The 21,478-nt window shown below is 39.4% G+C and overlaps 5 protein-coding genes across 6 annotated transcripts; 2 read left to right on the plus strand and 3 right to left on the minus strand.

Moving 5' to 3' along the window:
• Positions 1–1,558: 1,558 nt before the first annotated feature.
• On the plus strand, positions 1,559–2,822 carry LOC126792781 (HVA22-like protein c). Its single transcript, XM_050519260.1, has 5 exons — positions 1,559–1,711; positions 1,842–1,868; positions 2,106–2,228; positions 2,341–2,605; positions 2,725–2,822. The coding sequence occupies exons 1-5, from the start codon at positions 1,641–1,643 to the stop codon at positions 2,791–2,793; spliced, it is 555 nt and encodes a 184-aa protein (XP_050375217.1). The 5' UTR covers positions 1,559–1,640; the 3' UTR covers positions 2,794–2,822.
• An 896-nt stretch (positions 2,823–3,718) lies between these two features.
• Positions 3,719–9,247, plus strand: LOC126792760 (PH, RCC1 and FYVE domains-containing protein 1). 2 transcript variants are annotated; one of them, XM_050519232.1, is made up of 10 exons: positions 3,726–3,812; positions 4,034–4,297; positions 4,462–4,548; positions 4,621–4,710; positions 4,895–4,975; positions 5,083–5,256; positions 5,381–7,465; positions 7,628–7,774; positions 8,421–8,698; positions 8,898–9,247. In XM_050519232.1, exons 2-10 carry the CDS (start codon positions 4,250–4,252, stop codon positions 8,989–8,991), a joined length of 3,084 nt encoding a protein of 1,027 aa, XP_050375189.1. In that variant the 5' UTR covers positions 3,726–3,812; positions 4,034–4,249; the 3' UTR covers positions 8,992–9,247. The 2 variants fall into 2 exon arrangements, with proteins under 2 accessions (XP_050375188.1, XP_050375189.1); XM_050519231.1 differs by having other exon boundaries at positions 3,719–4,297.
• Positions 9,248–9,320: 73 nt separating this feature from the next.
• On the minus strand, positions 9,321–11,920 carry LOC126792458 (pentatricopeptide repeat-containing protein At1g26900, mitochondrial; the record flags this gene model as incomplete). The annotated part of the gene is given in 12 exon segments (XM_050518873.1): positions 9,321–9,346; positions 9,349–9,390; positions 9,393–9,600; positions 9,602–9,638; positions 9,640–9,725; positions 11,413–11,513; positions 11,516–11,597; positions 11,599–11,663; positions 11,666–11,705; positions 11,707–11,777; positions 11,780–11,893; positions 11,896–11,920. Coding segments are annotated over 12 exon segments (897 nt in total), but the record flags the coding sequence as incomplete, so codon positions are not given.
• Positions 11,921–12,395: 475 nt separating this feature from the next.
• On the minus strand, positions 12,396–14,197 carry LOC126792776 (protein GAMETE CELL DEFECTIVE 1, mitochondrial). The gene is made up of 3 exons (XM_050519254.1): positions 13,616–14,197; positions 13,237–13,426; positions 12,396–12,847 (listed from the first exon to the last, which is right to left on the minus strand). Exons 1-3 carry the CDS (start codon positions 14,146–14,148, stop codon positions 12,641–12,643), a joined length of 930 nt encoding a protein of 309 aa, XP_050375211.1. The 5' UTR covers positions 14,149–14,197; the 3' UTR covers positions 12,396–12,640.
• A 4,792-nt stretch (positions 14,198–18,989) lies between these two features.
• Positions 18,990–19,857, minus strand: LOC126792782 (uncharacterized). The gene has a single exon (XM_050519261.1). The coding sequence runs from the start codon at positions 19,774–19,776 to the stop codon at positions 19,225–19,227; it is 552 nt and encodes a 183-aa protein (XP_050375218.1). The 5' UTR covers positions 19,777–19,857; the 3' UTR covers positions 18,990–19,224.
• Positions 19,858–21,478: the final 1,621 nt, after the last annotated feature.

Genomic DNA, 21,478 nt, shown 5'->3' on the forward strand with positions numbered 1-21,478 from the left:
AACATCGTTAAAGTATTGAAATTAGGTTAAATCAATTAATGAATTAAAACTGTTATACATGAACCGTTCGTGTAAATCTCAATTTTAAAAGCTCAAACCATTGTCGAATTAGATAAAACGTTGTAGATATGATATTGAATAACATACTTAAATATTGAATTACTTATGGTGAAAAAATTTGACCGACAAGTGTGTCAAAATTGAAATTCATTTTTTAATTTCAGAATTAAACTTCACTATGAATATGAAATATATATATATGTGAAGCATATTAGAATTTCATTGGTTCCAAGTAGTAACTGATAAATTTTGCCTGCTTAAAACATATATTCTCTCTCAAAAGGCTTGAAAATAAAGGAGAAAAGAGAAAGCTGCATGCATGGTGTGGTAATTAATCGGTACAAAGCTGCACGCATGCCATTCTAGGGTCATTGCAGGACTCACTTGCTGCAAACAGCTTTTTATGGTTGATTCCATGTAATGCTTCGTCTTTAGTCTTTACCCCGTCGGAAAAGATCGATAAACATTTGAAATGTCAGCCCTAAGCATTTACAGTAAAAACAATATATACCACCCAGGCAAGCATTGACTCATATATATGCAGAAGAGTTAATTAGCCTTGTATGTCAGTGTTCGTGTGGTTCATATTATTGAATCGCCGAGTCAATGTGTATTCAGAGAGATTCTGTCACAGTAGCCTCGAGCTCGCTCAGTTGCTCTGTCAAAAAAACTGAAACAGCACGTACTATGGTCCAGTAATTTTTCTTTTTACAAGCAATGTTCGTCATGCATATACAAACCTAGCGTCATGGCCACCCTGATCAAGAGGACCAGCCCTAGCTAGTCCTTTAATTGTATTCTGCTACTTTCCTGGTTCGGCTGAACCGCTGAAGCCGATCGATGATGTATAGTATATACGCGCGAGCATCCCTAATCAGAGCTACTTTCGAATCATACTCCCAAAATTACAAGAAATTAATATAACTGAAACATATATGAATATCAATTTCACTTTGTATCATCTTGCACTGACTTCTATTTAGTTAAACAAACGAAAATTAGAATGTACAACGTTAAACTACTCATGATCTCTTACTTATAATGTGAGACTTATATCACTTGATTGATTGATATATCTTTAATAAACATAAAAGTTATATCAAGCAATGCAAGTTCATTATATACTTCTATATTTTCCGCCAATGAATATGTGATTTCTTTCAGAATTAGTGCAGGGATATTTTTTAGGTTCGTCCTTAATAATTCGCCTCTCTGATATAATTAACGTACTCTCATGTTAACCATATATACATGCCATGATTATATGGGATAGAGTGTGAATTATTAAGATGGGATATATCATATATGTGAGAAAAGTGAATTGAAAGATGCTGCATATTTCAATCATTTCAGTCAATCCGTAAATCGGTGCCTCTACCGTTGTGCATGATATGATATTCTCCGCGAAATCAGCTTCCTTTTTTACAAACTTTCCCAAACGCGTTTGTTTCTAGCTCTTCGAAAGCGGCTTTTTCAAATAGTACCAGTACCAGCAGTACTTCTCGATCTCATTTCATTTAAGCTATAGCTGGACGTCCCAGATCGAACAGACCACATTGACACAATTAACCAAAGCATCGATGGGTCGTTCTACAGGCTCTGGGAATAACTTTCTCCAAGTTGTGGCCAACAACTTCGATGTTCTTGCTTTGTATGTCTCTCTCTGATTAACTTCTTATGCACATGTATCTTATTCGCAGGGTATGCATTGTGCTTTTGTATAATTGTATTGGTCATCTGGTCCTTAATTTCTAACTCAAAGTTTTGCCTCTTATCTGCAGACCTCTCGTCACTCTAGTCTTCCCCTTGTAAGTATATTGCTGTGTGTGTGTATATATATATATATATATATATAGAGAGAGAGAGAGAGAGAGAGAGAGAGAGAGAGAGAGAGAGAGAGAGAGAGACACACACACACACACAATACGTAGTACGTACGTACTACTTGATCTCCATGACTCGATATGTTTCAAATCTAATATAGTGATATATAATGGTTCGATTCATATAATCATACATTAAATTCATGTGTTTGTTCTCGTCAGATATGCTTCGATTAGGGCGATAGAGACCAAGTCTCGTACTGATGATCAGCAATGGCTTACCTACTGGGTTTTATATTCTCTCATAACACTCTTCGAGATCACCTTCGCCAAAGTCCTTGAATGGTATGGTGGTAGAACTTCCTCTGCCTTCTGCATTTGTATATTGACTATGATTCTATGAACATCAATTTGTATCATTAATCGACTAACTATGATTCGTTTTATGCTGGCGCAGCTTTCCTATTTGGCCATATGGCAAGTTGATCGTGACTTGTTGGTTGGTGCTGCCACAGTTCAATGGGGCAGCATATGTTTATCGCCGGTTCATCCGACCATTCTACACGAACCCACAGATCATGACCAATGGCCAGCAGATCTGGTATTTCCCGAGAAGCAAGGATAAGAAGAACATCTTCAGCAAACCAGATGATGTTTTAACTGCCGCTGAGAAATACATGGAAGAACATGGCACTGAAGCTTTCCAGAGGCTTATAACCAAGGTACATAATTACGTATATTGCATGCCTATGTACATATATATACATATATACGCATAATATATCTATGTTTTGGCTAGCTTCTAACCAATGTACTTCATTTTCTGCCGCTATATATGCAGACCGACAGAGAAGCAAGAGGCAGGAGGAGCAACAATTACATGATCTTTGATGATGATTACATGTACTAATTAATTAATTGAACCAATTAAGTTCTACTGATGGAGTGTCCGCTTTGCATGTCGTTGTTTAATTAGTATCTAGGGAACGAGATATCAGTCGCATTTTAGCTTTATAATAATTTAGTCCCTTGCTCAGCTGGTTGTAGCATATCGTTCGTCCTGTGTGCACAAATTCAAGCAATTAGCTAGCTAATATGAATCCTCATTCATCAACTGAGTACGAAAACAGTCATTAAAGAGAGTTCAATACGTACTCGATCGAGTTCATATGAAACATGAAGAGACAGCAAAACCTCAAGCATGATGTATATGAGGTGCAAAGATCACAGATCGGTCTTTGTTCTGTGCGCATGGCTAATTGGTGGTTCATGTTTTTAACTACCGTTCGGCGGTAGCGAAGCTAGCTAGTTTAGTTGAAATGAGATGTAACAAACTCAACAATCGATCACTTGTACAAGTCTTGATTTAGTTATTACACAAGTTTGTCATAACTACTTGTGTCAGTCTATATATTTTCTTTCCAAGATCGCTCACAAAAGCGTAAAATTTAAATGGGAAGATTTTATCCCTTCATCTCTCTTGAAATTTCAGGACAACATGTTTCAAAAGAAAAGCAAAGTTTTGTTGAATATTGTTTTTTTTTTTGGGTAGTAAGGTGGTAAAAAAGAATGAAAACGAAATGCTGATAGTGGCCAAAGTCGAAATAAGGACAAAAATCAAAAGCATCCCCATCCCGGAGATTTGTGACGTGGCATCCAAGCGGCACAAGTATTGATTTGGTAATCAGGAGAAAACAAAACAAAACACGATTTTTATTCTTCTTCTTCTTTAAAAAATCAAAACCAAAAAAACAAACAAACACAGAAAACAGAAGAGGCGCGCACGTCACCATTTACCCCCCGATCACCATAACCAAAACAACATTCAGCTCTCTCTCTCTCTCTCTCTTTTGATTTCTCTCTCAGCTCTCAAACGACCTCAATTTCTTTCAGAATTTGGCTCACATTTCTTTAATTCCGGCAATGTAGGTAAACTCGATCCTTCCTGCTCTAATCTTCGCTCGTTCAGGTTTAGATTCTCGTTTTCGCCGCAAAAAAAAAAACGATAGGTTTTGGTGTGAATTAGGCGGCGTGTTGAATGCTAGGGTTTTAATCGATTTCCGGGAAGTGGTTTTGAGCTGGCCCGGAGCTCAGTGGAGCCTCCGCGGGAGTCAATTTAGGGTTTAATTTGTTCAACATTGTCGAATTAGGGTTTCTTGAGCTGCAAGATTTGTGTTGAGGGCTTAGGGCCCCCAATTGGTGGCTTGGAATGGGTTAGAGGATGTGGCTTTGAAGCTGAGTGGTGTGTGGTTTTGGTTGGATTGATGGGAACAAGTTGGGGATTTTGTTATGGTGTCGAAAGCATTAGGCGTTCAAATGGGTGTTGGGTGCTGTTCTTGTGGGGAAGACCTGATATTGCAACTTGAATGGCTAGTCCTCAGAGCATTGGTCCGGCCAACAAGGATATTGACCAGGTTTGGCCCCCATTTAACCCTCGATTGTTTCGCGTTTTCAACTCATTAGACAATGTAGGTGAGTGTCGAAAGGAATTAGCATTTAAGTGAATGATGATGGAAATCTCTGTTCAAGTGTTAGTGTAGGGAACTATACTATAATGCAGCTTATGCTTGCATTGCAGGCCATAGCAGCACTTAAGAAAGGTGCGACTTTGTTAAAATATGGGCGCAGAGGGAAGCCGAAATTCTGCCCGTTCCGGCTTTCTAATGTAAGTTTGACTTGAGATATAGCTCAATTTCAGATATGTTCTGTTGATTCAGATATTTTGTTTTTGTTTCAGGATGAGGCTTTGCTGATATGGTACTCTGGAAAAGATGAGAAGCACATTAGACTTAGTCATGTATCCACGATTATTCCTGGACAGCGTACTGTAAGTTTTTTCGAATTCATTTTGTTTGGTTAGAGCATCTTTAATCTAAGCTTAACATTTGTAAACCTTAGCACGTTTAGAAATGCTAATTGCTCGTGATATAGTTCTCTTTCTCTTAGATTTTTATTCTTCTCATGCAAACAATCCAATAATGTTGGTTAGTATAACTGTAGCATTCTTACAGGCTATATTTCAGCGGTATCCACGACCTGAAAAGGAGTACCAATCATTTTCACTTCTTTACAATGATCGGTCCTTAGACTTGGTGAGTACATTTGCTAGCCAGCATAATTACGCTCCACTTTTGCAGTTTGAGACCCTGAGAAATATTGAATGCTTCTATGATATGATACATGACCACCATATTGACAGATATGTAAAGACAAGGATGAGGCTGAAGTCTGGTTTGTTGGTCTTAAGGCATTAATTAATCAAGGTTCCTATCGGAATTTTAGAAGTGAGTCAAGATCTGACAACAGCAAATCAACAAATACCCCTCTTGCTCATACTCGAAGAAGTTCTCCATCAATTGCACCATTTATCTGTGTCAGTGACTTATATTTAATCAACTTTTCTCTTTGAGATTACAAATAATAGTTCTTGTAATGAATCAAGTATTTACAGTTTATTATTTTGGCATGTTTTTCTGTTTTGGTGACAAACAAATCAGGATGCTGCAGGAGATGCTGAGGCAGTTTCGTTGGAGACTGCCCGATCGAATAGATTAGGAAGGGCATTTGCTGACATAATATCATATACTGATGCTACCAAGACTCACGCCGATTCAGCTTCTGTTTCCTCATTATCACCTGCATCTGTAGATAATTCAAATGGTCGGAGTTCCACATCTGAAGCATTTCGAATTAGTTTATCTAGTGCTGTAAGCTCATCAAGTCAAGGTTCTTATCCGGATGACTTTGATGCTTTAGGAGATGTTTTTATCTGGGGTGAAGGTATTAATGGGGGAACACTAGGAGGCAATGCAGATAGAACAGGGAGTTCGGTTGCTTACAGGATGGATGCTCTCCTGCCTAAGGCATTGGAATCAACAATGGTCATAGATGCTCAAGGAATCGCTTGTGGTTCTAGGCATATAGTATTGGTCACCAGGCAAGGGGAAACTTTCAGTTGGGGAGAGGAGTCAGGAGGCAGGCTGGGTCATGGTGTAGAAGCAGATGTTTCCCACCCTAAGCTCATTGGCAATCTTAGTGGCAGGAATGTTGAATTAGTGGCTTGTGGGGAGTATCACACCTGTGCTGTTACATTTTCTGGAGAGCTCTATACATGGGGTGATGGCACTAATAATTTCGGTCTGCTTGGACATGGAAGTGAAGTCAGTCACTGGATGCCCAAAAAAGTAAGTGGTCATATGGAAGGTATACACGTTTCTTATATCTCTTGCGGACTGTGGCATACAGCTACTGTCAGCTCAGATGGTCGGCTGTTTACATTTGGGGATGGATCTTTTGGTGCTTTAGGCCATGGAGATCATAGTAGCACAAGTACTCCACGTGAGGTGGAAACTTTGAGAGGGATGAGAACAGCAAGGGTTGCTTGTGGCGCGTGGCACACTGCTGCAGTTGTTGATATATTAAACGACTCATCTAGGCCTGAGGATTCTGGTAATTCAACTTCTGGAAAGCTGTATACCTGGGGGGATGGAGATAAAGGCCTACTTGGACATGGCGATGAAACTTCTAGACTAGCTCCTGAATGTGTAGCGACGTTGATTGATAAAAATTTCTGTCAAGTAGCATGTGGACATAGTCTCACAGTTTCCCTTACAACCTCAGGTCAAGTATATACAATGGGAAGCACTGCTTATGGACAGCTTGGTAGTCCTTCAGCTAATGGAAAAGTTCCCACTCTTGTTGAAGGTAAAATTGCAGATAGGTTGGTTGAAGAAATCGCATGTGGTTCTTGTCATGTGGCAGTTTTGACTTCCAAGGCAGAGGTATATACTTGGGGAAGGGGTTCAAATGGCCAATTAGGACATGGAGACAGTGATAACAGAAGGACACCTACTCTGGTTGAATACATAAAGGATAAACAAGTAAAGAGTGTAGTATGTGGTTCAAATATCACTGCAGTCATTTGTCTTCATAAATGGGCATCTGGGGCTGACCATTCCGTGTGCTCTAGTTGTCATAATCCCTTTGGCTTCAGAAGAAAGCGCCATAACTGTTATAATTGTGGGTTAGTTTTCTGTAAAGCATGCAGCAGCAAGAAAATTCTGAAAGCTGCCTTGGCTCCAAATACAAACAAGCCCTATCGGGTGTGTGATGATTGTTACACTAAAATAAAGAAAGTTGCAGAAGCTAGCTCTGGTGGACAGAATCCCAAAACTAGAAGTGGACAATTACAACATAAATCTGGTGAGATGACAGACAAAGAGACTCTAATCCCTAAGTTACGGGCAACACTGTCCAGAATTTCATCTTTTGGCTCAGGCGCCAGCCAAACTGAAAGCAAGATTCCCAAGCCTGAACGAAGACCAGAAGCACGCGATAGTCGTGTCTTTCCTATGCTAAATGGAAATGTGCAGTTAGGATCATTTACTTTGTCAAAAACTTCCCTTGATGGACATCCAGGAAAGTTCATGTCAGCTTCCATGCCTACTTCCAGAAGGTCTTCTCTGTTTGCATCTCCTGTTTCAGTAAAGTTAAACTCCGATCAATCTTCTGAAGACGTCCTTGAGGACCCAAAGTTAGTAAATGCGAGTTTGAACCAAGAAATTATCAATTTAAAGTCACAGGTATGCCTGTTACAGTGCTTTTACTGGCTGCAATATCGTATTTCAATATTAGTTGACTACACTGGCAAGTGGTATAAAATAGCTGATTATTTGTTTGAATTAAAGTGGTCTAAATCAGGTTGAAAATTTCGTTTTATACTTGGCTATTAAAAAACTTTTCAGGTAGAAGACCTTACTAGCAAATCCCAACGACTTGAAGCTGAACTTCAAAAAACATTGAAGAAATTAAATGAGGTCTCTGCAGTAGCTACTGATGAAGCTGAAAAATCCAAATCCTCGAAGGCAGTTATCAAGTCTCTAACTGCTCAGGTTTGCAAGATGTTCTCTGATCATTTTTTAGCGTTCTTTTATATCTTTGAGAAATAGTATTGAGGCATATATGCTTGATTTGTTGATACGAACAAATCTGCTCCTTGAGCAGGGTGTCTGCCTGTCACTTACCCATGTATTTCATAACTATATCATTTTTATTATTGTTTCCCATGTAAGCTATCTTGCTGTTGTTGGAGTCAGAATTGCAACACAGTAAAATAGAAGTGCACTATTACTCCAGGGCGATGCTATTGTCAGATTTATGTGTTATTTTCAGTTCTGAAGAGTGTGACTCGTTATGTGATGGATCGTAATATAATATGAAAGCCAGTTAACGAAGTGAGGGTACAAAGTCTAGCTGAATCATAAATTTTGCCAATTTTTACGTGTGATTAAGAGACTGTCATTTTAGGTTTTTACCTTATTGTTTGATTTGAAGATATGCTGACTGGTCTGATTTATATGGAATTAAGCCAAGTTTGGTGAAGCTGATGATGCAATAAAAAGCAGATCATCTGATGAATTCTCTGATTGAAAATTATAAAACGAGTCCTCTAGAGGAAAAAAACACACACGCGCACACACACACACCCAGTGTGTTAGATTACTGTATTCTGATGTTAACAATCGGCTTCTCAAACAGGTGAAACAGTTGAAGGAGATGGCTGAAAGAATGCCAGAAGGACATGCTGCAAGTTGCATTTCAGGTTCCAGTGCTTGTGCCATAACTGGTAGTTCTCTGACAAATATAACTAGTCCTCAAATGGAGTCCAGTGGCAATTCAATGGACCGGCTCCTAGCTAATGGAACTAAATCACAGAGTGGAAAGTCTGAGCGAGTTATACAAGATGAACCTGGTGTGTATATAACTTTATGCTCCTTGCCAGGCGGTGGTAATGAACTGAGACGTGTTCGCTTCAGGTATATTTCACAGTTTTCACCACACACTACCCACCTTATCTTCAAAAATGATAAATGCTACCAAGTTAATTTGTAAGGCCGTGCTGGAAGATAAGCTTTAATACTGTAGTAGTGTAATTTCACATTGTTAGGTAATATGAATTTGATTAATCTGTTGGACAAGCAATTTGATTAAAATCGTTTGTTCAACTGTCCACAGTCGGAGACATTTCACTGAAGAAACAGCAGAGAGATGGTGGGCTGATAATGGGGCGAAGTTGTGTGAGGTGCACAATATACAAGGTGCTGAGTAGTATGTTGTTCGCCGAACATGTATGAACTCATCTCACGACCTTCCTCTCCACGGGAATGTGTATATTTTACCTGTTAATCATTCAGTGGAGTTTTGATCCAAGGATCTGGAGCTAGAATTTGCAAGTAGACTGAGATTTAGAATGTCAAAACTGTAGCAAGCAGAGATTTCACATGGAAAAAAAAATCTGAAATGATAGAGAAAATTATAGACATTCTGCAGGTTTTTTATTTTCAGTTTAGAACGCTAGATATTGTAAAGTTGATGCTGATATTTTGCAGGACTTTTTTTCTTTGAGAGTTTCAGGATCCATCACAAGAATCATTTTGGTTAACTGTCCAACTCAATTGTGCTGGGCTTCCTTTATTTATCTGGTTTTCTTCGCTCACCATCTCGCCTCCACCGTTTCCTGTAAGTTTGTATTATCGTGCAACCTTTCAGCAATGGCATAAGTCCTTGATGATCGCATTGCGTTCGTGGGATGGTCATCGTTTAGTTCCTCTAGCACTCAGTACAACTTTCCCAATAGCAACATAAAATAGACCCTGCAAGCCGAAAGCAATGCACGCCACGCAGTAGTATCACTCTTAAGGGGCAAGCTTTCTATCAGTCATCAGTGTGTGCGCTTCCTCCAACAATCCTGCACGCTAGAAGATCGATCACACAACCGTAGTGTTCAACCTTCGGGACAAAGCTATACTTGCAAACCGTCATTTCAAAGCGCGGAACTCCCTCCTAGAGTCCGACAAACTTTCCATGCTACAACACTACACAAGAAAACAGATTTAACGTGCATTGCATGTTGTCAAAAGGTAATTGATAACAGTTAGTGCATGTTGTAGATGCCAAAGTCATTAAAAGTCCAAGTAGTTTTAACAACGCGTTTTGCACGTAAAAAGAAGAGCATAAATGTTGTAATCTTGTAACAACACTACAACATGCAAAATTTATAGTATTTTTTAACAACACTCAATGCATGTAGTTACAAATTTTCAACAACATACATAGTGCGTTATACTTTTTAGCAACACTTTAAATTTTGTTAATGCAGTAATCCCTTATTTTTGTCGGTATTTCTGGACATAGATTATATTAAATGCAATATCAAGAGCTTAGGATGGAGAGGTTAAAGATCATCTCTCTCTAGTATAGGGGTGGGCATAAAAAACGGAAATCCCGATCCGTCCCGAAATTCGTAGGGACGGGACGGGACGGAGGTCTAAAAACATTCGTCCCGTCCCGATCCCGTTCCGTTTCATAATAGTGGGACGGGACGTGGGACGAATAATTTTTATCCCGCTTCGTCCCATCCCGTCCCACCTTTAATGAAAACTTAAAAATTCTTATGTATTTGTATTAAAATGAAACTAATTTATGTTCTTAATAACTCCAAAATTATATCAATTCAAATAATAATGATAAATTATAATATTTTGAACATAATATGTATTTTTTTGGTTAAAATTTCATTATTAAATGTTATTTTGTTAATGAAAAAGTAAAAATATAGGTTTTTATTTAACTTTATAGGAAGGTGGGATTTGTCCCGTCCCGTCCCAACCAGGATTAATCCCGAGTGGGATGCATTCTTAAAAACCCTCGTCCCGTCCCGATCCCGTTCCGATTCAAAAGAGTGGGACGGGACGTGGGATGAGCCCCGTCCCGTCCCATCCCGTCCCGTGCCCACCCCTACTCTAGTATTCAGCTGACATGTGCCTTTGTGTGCTACTCTCCCTTTTCAGTTTTTAACATCATATCACAACATGCAACATGTTGTCATTTTGAATATATTTGACAACGTGCTAATAACAACATGCTTAATAATCAACATGTCAATGACCCATGTGGTTATATATAGTTTTCTACAACGTGCATTTCTTGTATGTTGTTATAAATAATAATCGACAACATGCATTTAGACATGGTTCTAAAAATTGGCCGCCTAGGCCCTAGGCGATGCCCCTCCGTTCCAATTTCGTCTAAATCGGTGGTTCTGGGCAGCGAGCGATTCATCGGCTGCCTAGGCGGGTTGGGCTGAGCAGCCCAATTAATCCTTTTTTTTTAACTAAAGGCCCAAGCAACAAACCAAAAAATCCCTCACGCCCTAGCCTCCCCCTCACTCCCTCACGCCTCTCATATTGTTTTTTAATTTCTAAATTTTTAAGAACATTGTTGTAGAACATTTTATTTATTTTGAGGTAATTTTTGCTATTTTGGAACATTAAAATGCTTTTTAAGTCTTATATATTTATTTGTTATTACGAATAATAATAATATTAAAAAAACCACCTAGGCAGCGACTAGGCATCCGTTTAATGGCACTGGTTGTCTGCCTAGACATCCGTTTAAAACCTTGTTTTTAGAGCATGTTGTTATTATATTGTTGTCATATATCACTTTTCTTGTAGTGCAAGCACTTAGCACTGCCACGAAAAGTGACTTCGTAAGGTTGGCAGCCCTCTCTTTCCATCCTGTAGAAGAGCCTCAAAGCATGCTCTGCCTCCCCATAAATCATCATGGTAGTTTCACATCCCTGTTTTCCATGCTTTCGAAAATGACATTAGCCTTGTCTAGAAAACCACGGCATTGCCGCGGTATTTAGCACACATATCAACTAGGCTGTTCCCAGGACCGCATCCAAAACCAATTCTTCCTCCACATTATAACAGTTCCACAATTCCACAAAACAACATTCTTCTCAGCAACTCCATCGACTAATTCGACGCACCAATTCATTTTCTCCATTATTTGCGTACACATCAATGAAAGCAGTAACCACATGCAAATGCAGTAGCCATGACACTCTTCTCCAAGGTAACTCCTCAGGTCACAAATGGCTGATAATTGATGTACAACGGTGGTTACACAGGCTCCAAAACTAGCTCTGCACATTTGTTTAAATCAACAATCACACGATGCTGCGTGGCATGAAGGTAAACCACCCATCATAGTATTCCATGAAAGTGATGAAACCAATCATTTCTGTGAGGCATTTTGTCCGACTCATTGCTAATGAAATACGCTCTGAGCAAAATGGAGGATGATAATGAATGTGGTGAATGGAAAGAGCACAGGAGCTTGCTTGAGGCGAAAGGGTTGTGTTAGAGACCGGTGTTGACCGTAGAGCCATGAATTGGGCGATTTCTGAGACAACGTGCAAGTATTGGAGAAATGAACTGTGTGTTTCCGGAGGCCAAGGATCGAGTCTTTGCACAGCAGACAGGGTTTAGGGAATGGTTTATATTTGTATTTGAATGAGGAAAACGCAATTCCCGCCTTTTTATTTTTCTAGAACCTAGCTGGTGATGCTTCTGTAAAAAGCGTTTTTGCTCGTTAGCACTTTGAAAAGCATTTATGCCCTCTTTGAAACTATGTCTGGCTCTGCCCATGAAGTCCTTGTCGCTAAGAAATAAGATGAAGTGGAAAAACAGTACAGAGGTTGCAACTGCAGCTTCTAAGGGAATACACACATTAATTCAATCACACTAATTTACAGGAGGATCCATCATATACATTGATGCACTGAACATCGAAAACTTGCGGGAAGCATGTGTCACAGTAGCTACGAAGAGTTTCAATGCTGATTCCTCTGTAACAATGAAAGGTCATCACAGCAGGGAAGGAGTATACAGAAGTAGGTCGATACAAAACTACCTATTCTTGTAAGAGGTAAGATTGCTGCTAATTGGAGTCCTTTCCTCCTTGAAGGGTTGGGTTGATGCATCTGATAGATTTGGTAACCTTGAAACAGCACCTTTGCCTTTCCTAGCATTTGGCCCCAGTTCCTCTATCATGTATTTCCACCCATCAATTGGTCTCCTTCGACTAAATATGTGAGTCTTGATAAAACTAGCAATCTGCACACCAGAATGTTACCATTAGTAAGAAAAGAGAGCAGAAATTAGTTATCCAATTGAGCATATGAAATAAATATGTAAAACAGAAACCAAAAATTTATAGGTCCTTATGAGAAACATATTCTTAAGCAAGGGAGTGACTTTAGAGCCGCAGCCATGGCCAATGTGTGTCACCATTCAACATAGATATCTCAATCTCACAAGCTTTCTGTGACCAAATCTGATGCCCCACAATCATTTCTAGTTTAGCCATTGCTCCACTTAACTACGGAGAACACTATATACAGGTAATTGCATCAATTGGGTTATTCCCACCATTTATTCAAGCTTATACTCATAAATTCAAAAATAATGAACATGCAATTCTGTGTTACCGAATGTACGCGCACCTGAAACTTGTTATACGCAATTCGACGCTCAAACTCTTGGAGCAGAATATCCTCTTCCCTCTGTGTCATCTCCCACACACTCCCCTCTTGAGCCTTGGATGTCGTCTCCCAACCATCCGGCTTGTTCTTGAAATCATCCCCACTCGGCGCCTTCGCATTTTCCAAATCATCGTTCGTAGCATCAAAAATACTGCCATTACATCCCAACATTACACACAACTAAAAAGTAAAATAAAAAACGCACCCTGCTCAAATCCAATCAACAATGCCGAAATGTAACACACTGGCCACACTACACAATGCCATCAAAAATTTGATCTTCAAACTATAACAACTGAAATGAACAAAGCAGTATGAAACCAATACAGCAGAAACTCACTCATTGCAGCTATCAAGCAACCGTTCAATATCGTCGCCGCCGCAATCAGCTAACTTAGCCTCCTGCTGCTTCTCAATCTCCTTCATCCAAAGCCCGGCGTGAATTCTCTGCTTCTTCAACCTATAGTCCTTCTTTATATTCTCCAAGCTATAAAGCTCACCACTCCCGCTCTGCTGCTTCTTCTTCTCCTCTTTAGGTTTCCTTCTCTCGTCCCAGTTCGCATTCATGTCCTCCACAAACGCCTTCGTCTCCGGGTCGGCGTCGGACGCGATCACGACCTCCGGCGCCGCCGCGGACGGCGAGAGATTCTCGTCTGTCTCCCATGGAGCTCTGTCGTTCTCGGAGGGTGGATCATGCGGGAGCCACGCCGTCTCCCACGCGTCGTTCCACTCGTCGTCGGATTTCTTAGGGTTCCGATTGGGGGCGGAGGGTTTGGTGGAGAAAGATTTGAAATTGACGGTGGGGATGAGTTGGGTTTTGATCAGAGAGTCTATTAGAGTAGTCTTCGTTGCTAATTTCACAAGGCTCTGCATAATTTCTGAGGTTGATCAAATGAGGGTTTTAGTGGAAAGCTTAAACCCTAGTTTTACAGGTACAGAGAAGGATGAAGAGATGCTTTCTTGTTTTAGTGGGCTGGGCGCTACAAGGTTTCATAATGGGCCAATTTAGCCCGTTGAAATATAGATATTGATAATTAGACTCTAATTAGAAAGATAGATTATTTGTTGCAAAGCGTGTAAATACATGATTTACTGTGGATAAAATTGCATGATAGTCAAATATATAAATGACTAAGATCGCATTGTGTAATTTAACGCCCCGTCTACAAAAATTTCTAAATTATGAGTATTGGACAATGTATATGTCTTTTTCTTTTCCAGCTTAAAGCATGTTTTAGACAGGAAGCATTATTGTCCAACTGTCTATGGCAACTCCAACTTGATGACGACAGTATATTAAGATTGAATAGAAACATACATTATTGGAGTAATTATGAAAACAAAAATTGCAAAAACAAATTATAGGTGTTAAAGTATCATCATTACCGATTTAAAAATAGTGTCGTTTTGCTTAGACAAAATGCTCATAATTTAGAAGTAAAATGGAGATGAGAGAGTCCATCACCATCAAACTGCAACTTGCAGTAAGTGTGTAGGGGCAATGACTAAGTAGTGATATTTTTTTTCCTTGTGTTAATAAGGAAAATGTAAGATCCAAATACCCCGATTTGAATGTAGTGGTAATGCAGGCTGCATCTGCATGTTGGGCGAATGCTGATGTGATACTCCTAATAATAGGAGGTCACTAGTTTGATCATTCGCATATGAAAAACACCTCATAGGGAGGACATGTACCGTATCTGTTATCTGAATCCAGAGTGGTAGACCCACTCATCCACTAATTTGTTTGTACCAAAAAAATACCCCGATTTGAATGCGAAAAATATAGATTAGCCTAAAACAGATCGAAAAGGACATGAATTAGTATAAAACTAAGATCAAACTGTGTATATACTTGCCGATTGAAGACAATATACCAAGTAGCTAAGATGGCGTGTTAGAGATTTTAGAAATGTAAAGCATGTATTCAAAGACGGCCGCAACAGACAGGCTATGTGGCTGAGGAATCTTCCCTCAAAACCAACTTCTCTTTGTACGTTCTAAACAAAATTGATGAAGGTGGAGTCGTACACGTACTTTATTAATCTTTCTATTTCCTACTTATTCGTGGTGCTCTCTATTACATTAATATGTAGGATTTGGAATCTGGAAAAATAGACCTCGAGCCAACCACTTGGTTTTAGGTTGTCGTCGACTTTGCAAATGCAGATATCTGGTTTAATTAAACCATCTTGGACAGTTTCAGATGATGATGCATGCCACTCTTTGTCACCCCCATCATTATCGAACCTTACATTATTGAGAAATCCAAAACCACTAAAATAAGTATATAACTCAAAGATATTTTTATGATCTTCCATATAATAATGAACACGGTTTAACTACGTTAGATACTTAGATATGTATCGAACATACAATAGCATTAGCTACTTAATAATTAGGCTCTATACGTCAATCTAAACAATTAGCTTATCTCATAACAACGGTAAGATGTGAATTGTGATCACTAAAACATAAATTATATTAATTTAATTAAAAAATGGGATTCATGATCCACTCCACCAAAAACTTATCGGTTTGTACGTTGAAAACTAGAAAATGACCGGTGTATAAAACTTTTGCAATTGAAACTAAGAGTAGTATGGCGCCGGACCAAAATTATAATATTCCGGCCGGTATGCAAAGGTCACAATCGAATTGATGCCTGCATCTGATCGGAGACTTGCTGGAAATCAACTTGCAACTGCCGACGATATTCTAACGGGTACGGCACGCTCCTTCCTACTTAATTGTATGAGTTTCTATTTTCTAAGTCATCCCGTCTATTTCAAACTAGAGAACAAACACAGTCGCTCCACTATACCGATGCATGCCCCCAATTCAAAATCAAATCTTCTAGGAAGGCTTCATGCAATGGCGGATCTTAGAAGTGTGTTTAGGGGATGCTTGATCTAGATTTATAATCTAGGGAGAGTTTGAAATTTGGGCGGTGACCAAATTTTTTTTTTTTTTACAATGTACACAAAAGACGAGATTCAACCAATGTACACAAAATATTTTGTGATTCAAACTTTTGAACTAATTGTTTTACATTATCTGCATCAAAATACCTCCAAGCGTATGTAACCGAGAGTTGATGGAAAGCAAACACAGAAAGTCAGAAATCTCAAATGGAAAAATGCCCAATTCGATCATGACATCCAGTGTTCGCTGGAGGCCGCGCATAACTTCTTGGTGGAATGGTTGAGTGAGTCTAATCTCAAGTGTGATCTATCACTCTAATTTAAGAATTAAATTTTAGTTTTTAGGATTATAGATTTAATTTTATAGAAAAAAAATAGGTCTTCCGTGTGAGATAGGAGAAGTTGGTGTGAGAAAAGATTTAGTGTAGGTGGGTGTAGATGTAGGTGTTGGTGGGGAATTGAGCGTGACAAAGAAAACAAGGAATACTAACTCTAATTTTAAAAAATTAATACCATTTTTTTTTACTAATTGACCTGGGATGCTTTAACCTTTTACAAGGATCCGCCCTGCTCCATGCATGCTATCGAGTCTCTTCTTTGTTCTTAGCTCTTAGAAATGTCTACCCAATCAAACGGTTCAATTATCAACCTAGTTCAACAAGTGTACTGTGTACACGTCTATAATTTGACAAAATAGCAACTACGATTTGAATGAGAACCACACGAGTAACGTAATCTTGACTTATCAACAGTTCTTCGTTGGTCATGAAATGGAACACCATTCCAGAGAATAATTAATGGAATTTGCAACGTACTCGATCGATCTCTTGTCACAATCTATGAGCTTGGCTTCAATGGCTTCATTGGCTTGTATGTTGAAGAACTTAATGACTGTTTGTTTCACCAATATCTTAACGTGTCTCTATCCATTCAACCTGAATACTGAATATATGCCCAATGGTAGGGTGTTTAAATTATAAATCAACAGCAAAAATGTTTGGTGAAATAAACAGCAATAAAAGTTGCAGTTTATAGTAGTTGCCAAATAAATATCTATCCGTTCATAGCTCATCAAGCTAGGTTGAGAATAATTACATCGGACCAAACTAGACCTAAAGCAGTTGAAAGTTGAAAGTAACCGAAATCGAATCATCAATTGTTATCTCCATCCATATACAGCCGATTGAAACTTCAAAAGTAAAAAACAATATCATAAGTTCGAGTTTATCCAACCACCACGTATGATCTTAACCCTTCAACACACAGGTTAGATTTCCGCATGTGGTGATTGAAATTTAATCTCAGTATACTTCGTGACTATAAGGGAGAAGTAATTTAGTACTGATTAGTCGATAGGCCTACACATCTTTTTTCCGAACACAGTTCATCATTTTAAGTTTTTAACCCTTCCCGTATCTTTATAAAAATTTCGCCGACACTTAATAGTTAAGAGGGGAGAAACGTTGCAACACAACACATGGCTAAGCTAATTATCTAAAAGATCTATAAAGTCTTTCAAACGACCATTGATCTCGATCTGAAAAGGAGTTAGTGCGGTTCAGTCGAGCAAAAATAAAAGAAAAAGACGTTGTAGTGTATCGGCACAGGCCTGTGAAATCCGTGAATCACAATGAATGCCACCCCGTATCATCATCTGATTGTTCACAGTTCAGTAACTCTCTCGGGCCCCTAAATGTCACCACCGTCGGACCCAATCAACCATGCATGCATGCTCCATACCCATCCCTCTCTTACATCATCATCATCATGATAATCGCTATTCACATCCCATCACCATTAATTTCTTTTATTATTGAGAAAGAATATCTGAAAAGTAGCGTATGGCATTGGCCATGGCAGACAAGGCATTTACCTCGTCAGTCTCTCACCCACCTTCTTCTTTCCGGCCTTCGCTTCAAGGACGCCCTCCCCTGCCCTCCACGCTCTAATTATTTGTTCCACAGTTGCACCAGACTCGGGTTCCGGTCATGTGTGCCGTGTTCTCAAGTACTAACTACGGCCTAGGGGTGTGCATTTATTTCTCACCGGAAATGTGGTCCGCACCGGTTTAAACCGGCCGATGGAGGACCGCATGCATGGACTGCATTAGATTGTGAAAGTATTCACTCTTTTTAGACCTAGAAACTCATTCTTCACGGAGAGAGCTAATCAAGACGAATCCTCCCTCTGAGAAACTGTAAAAAGGTGCTTTTTTCCGGCAACGAGGCCTATGAGTTTACACCGGCGACCTTATTCAGTCATCCTCCTCACGGATCCGTCGGGCCACTTGATAACAAAATCTCATACAAAATGACAGCTTTGGCCTGTTTGTACTCGTCTTCGCACGAACCAATATGATATACTTTAACCTTTTATTTTATGGGACGCCGTGTCACGCTCGTACCTACGGTGATTGAGAGATGGGCTAAAACTAAAGTAAAAGCATAGTTTCTGTGGAAATATGTGAATTGCACGCGTAGCGGTGAAAGTGAATTACTACAGTTACAGGGTACTTTGGCATCCAATGTCACAACTCACGAGCCTCGTCTTTCTTTTTGCCTACAAATGTCACAAGCTGCTGCTTTATTACTACCAAGGTAAAAATCCATAGCCAATCCTCATCTTCCAATTATTGAAATTTCACAACAAATAGAATAGAAGGCTTCCGGTTAAGCCGATCATTAACAGTTAATTTTCCAATGATTCAGCGGGATAAGTTCTATTTAGGCATTCACCGACATTTGATTCGAGATTAATTGAAGCAAAAGGAAATTAAAGAAGCCAATATGATTAGAAAAGGATGGTAAAAAATTAATATCTTCAATTTCTTTCCTTCTACAAGTTAATCTTCTAAAGAGTGAAGAACAGGACCATTGGACAGTTTCCACTTTCCACAAACCAAGAGGGACCAAAATGAAAATTTAAAAGACTTTCCACTTCTCTACATCTCCCTCTAGCCTCTGGGTACACTTATCTCCCAAAGCCACAATTAGATCCTTTTTTTTGGCATTTCACCCCATCGCTACTACATGAACAGTTCAGATTGCACCAGGGCATAGTAGTTGGCAGCTTCATCTTCAAGCTCCCACAACCCATCACAAAGAGAAAGCCAATTATCCCCAGAACTAAACACTGCCTCCTCCGCATCCTCATACCCACTTCCAACCTCCCGCTGGGGAATCCCTAGCTCGTCGTCGGAAGCTTCTAGAAGGTGTCTCATAACCATCTCGACGCTACTCTCCCGCTCCTGCTCGTCACCTTCTTTCAAGAACAGTGCCGAGGAGGAAGAAGGAGAAGAAGAGCCGGAGGAAGAGGAGTTGTACCCTTCCGAGGCATCTACTGTGGTTATGCTACCGAGCTGGTCCGTATTCGAAAGAGAATCATCAGACGAGAGCTCCTGCTGGAAAGTTGTAATGAGAAAGTTCAAGTCCTGGGCGGGCACCTCTTCTTCTTCTTCAAGAAGAGAGAGTATGTGGTTGTAGGACTTGTGTTGGCGCTTATTGGGTTCCTCTAACATCTGGGTTTCTTGTGCCTCATCTCTTTGGCGCTTTGAGGATTGTGTCTCAACCATGGCCATGATGATTGTATGAAGCGGAGTGCGAAAAACCGAAGCAGAGAGAGAGACTGAGAGAGCTTAGTGGAGGATTGAAGAGAGAAGCGAAAGCTTTGGATGAGAGAGAGAGTGGGGAAGGGAGGGTTATATAGGGAGAGAAAATTGTTTGAGTTTGAGGAGGGTCAAGTCAAAAGACACAAAAAAAGTGAAACATGGAGAAGGGGGGATCAGAATATTTTAATTTTAAATTTTAATTTAATTTCTTTATTTAATTAAAACTGTCTGATGGGGAAAAAGATGCTTTGGGAAAATCAAATGGTTAATTGGAAATTCAATTAATTGAATAAGAGAGAGACCACTGAGACGTACGTGTTGGTTCGCCGATAAATGGCCGTCGGATTAGCTTTAGGGGTATCGAGGAAGAAACGTGCGGTGGTGGGGGTGACGAGGAGGAGGATATCGAGGTCTAAAAGAGATGGAAATTACGAAAGAGGACAAAGGTGTGAGACAGGTCAGGTCAGTATGAAACTATGAATGATGATGATGATAGAGGCAGAGAGGGAGGGGCAGGAGGACAAGTGGTAGATATGGCTTTTAAAATGGTTTTGTTTTCTTCCAAACTGGTCCAGATATGGAGATCGGGAAAACTGTACAAATTACTTGTATTATGTGTCACTATGCTGCTTGTGTATCCACATAATCGTGGCAAAAGGCAGATGTATGTGACTATGCTATAGTGTGACAAGTCCTTTTGGTAAATCTTTGGTGCTATAATCTGATTGCCCGTCGGCAGGATGTAATCTCTGATTACATATTGATTAAAAACCCCCATTAGCCTCTCTAATCTAACTTTGTGGTTACTTAGGAAGTACAAGTGCACTATTCAATATTAGTCATTCGTATTTATGAGACTTTATGTTAACGTCATTTATCTCAAAACATAATATATCAAGTATGTATGAAACAATATATACACTTAAACGTTACAACATTCGCCAAAATATTTTGTCGAACATATCAAAATATTGTTGAAAATCAAACTTCGGGTTCAATCCAATAAAAATATATAACAGTAAAAAATCATTCATAAAAATGATAGAAAAAAACACAATTTTCTACTATCAACAGTCCTAAAAGGTCGTAGTACTCAACATGATCTTCATAAATCATTCGTTACACCCTTATGAACAAGGACGGAGCTCTACTCAGCATGCAATGAATCTATGGATTGTGACACCCATTAAGTATGTGTTAAATGACGACAAGTCTCACAAACGTGTTGATTAACTGTTCGATAATGTTCTAACTTAACCGGCCACTTAGTGTTTTGTTTTAATCAAAGAAAAACTTCGGGTACAGTTGTGTGATATTTTCTCTTCAACAAGCTGCATATTTTGATTTTCAATTGAGTTCATGCTTGATTTAGTTAGGTATGTACCCCTGCTATAATCGCTAGCTCCGCCACTTCTTTAAAGTGAAGATATTTCACCTGGCCGGAAAATGTAAAAACAATTCCAAAGTTACCAGTTTATGGACCATATTCAATCTCTTATGCTTGTTCGGATCGAAGAGAATCAGAGCCGTGTTCAAGCTTTCAAAGGATAGTTTTTACAATTAGGGTTTTGTTCTATCTGAGCGGCCGCAACTTATCGAAGAAGTTGCTCATGAATTAGAGTCAAGACGACAAAAACCCCGCACTCGGGTACCAACTCTTCTAACCCATATT

Source organism: Argentina anserina, chromosome 4, assembly GCF_933775445.1.
Source record: "Argentina anserina chromosome 4, drPotAnse1.1, whole genome shotgun sequence".
Lineage (NCBI taxonomy): Eukaryota > Viridiplantae > Streptophyta > Magnoliopsida > Rosales > Rosaceae > Argentina > Argentina anserina.

What these genes read in the sequence shown, in the direction of transcription:
- LOC126792781 (XM_050519260.1), top strand. Translation starts at nt 1,641, where the DNA reads ATGGGTCGTTCTACAGGCTCTGGGAATAACTTTCTCCAAGTTGTGGCC. An exon ending in TTCGCCAAAGTCCTTGAATG is followed by an intron (nt 2,229 to 2,340) that starts GTATGGTGGTAG and finishes ATGCTGGCGCAG; the next exon opens with CTTTCCTATTTGGCCATATG. An exon ending in TCCAGAGGCTTATAACCAAG is followed by an intron (nt 2,606 to 2,724) that starts GTACATAATTAC and finishes CTATATATGCAG; the next exon opens with ACCGACAGAGAAGCAAGAGG.
- LOC126792760 (XM_050519231.1), top strand. Translation starts at nt 4,250, where the DNA reads ATGGCTAGTCCTCAGAGCATTGGTCCGGCCAACAAGGATATTGACCAG. An exon ending in CAATTGCACCATTTATCTGT is followed by an intron (nt 5,257 to 5,380) that starts GTCAGTGACTTA and finishes CAAACAAATCAG; the next exon opens with GATGCTGCAGGAGATGCTGA. An exon ending in TTATCAATTTAAAGTCACAG is followed by an intron (nt 7,466 to 7,627) that starts GTATGCCTGTTA and finishes AAAACTTTTCAG; the next exon opens with GTAGAAGACCTTACTAGCAA.
- LOC126792776 (XM_050519254.1), bottom strand. Translation starts at nt 14,148, where the DNA reads ATGCAGAGCCTTGTGAAATTAGCAACGAAGACTACTCTAATAGACTCT. An exon ending in TTGCTTGATAGCTGCAATGA is followed by an intron (nt 13,427 to 13,615) that starts GTGAGTTTCTGC and finishes ATGTAATGGCAG; the next exon opens with TATTTTTGATGCTACGAACG. An exon ending in TTGCGTATAACAAGTTTCAG is followed by an intron (nt 12,848 to 13,236) that starts GTGCGCGTACAT and finishes TCTGGTGTGCAG; the next exon opens with ATTGCTAGTTTTATCAAGAC.
- LOC126792782 (XM_050519261.1), bottom strand. Translation starts at nt 19,776, where the DNA reads ATGGCCATGGTTGAGACACAATCCTCAAAGCGCCAAAGAGATGAGGCA.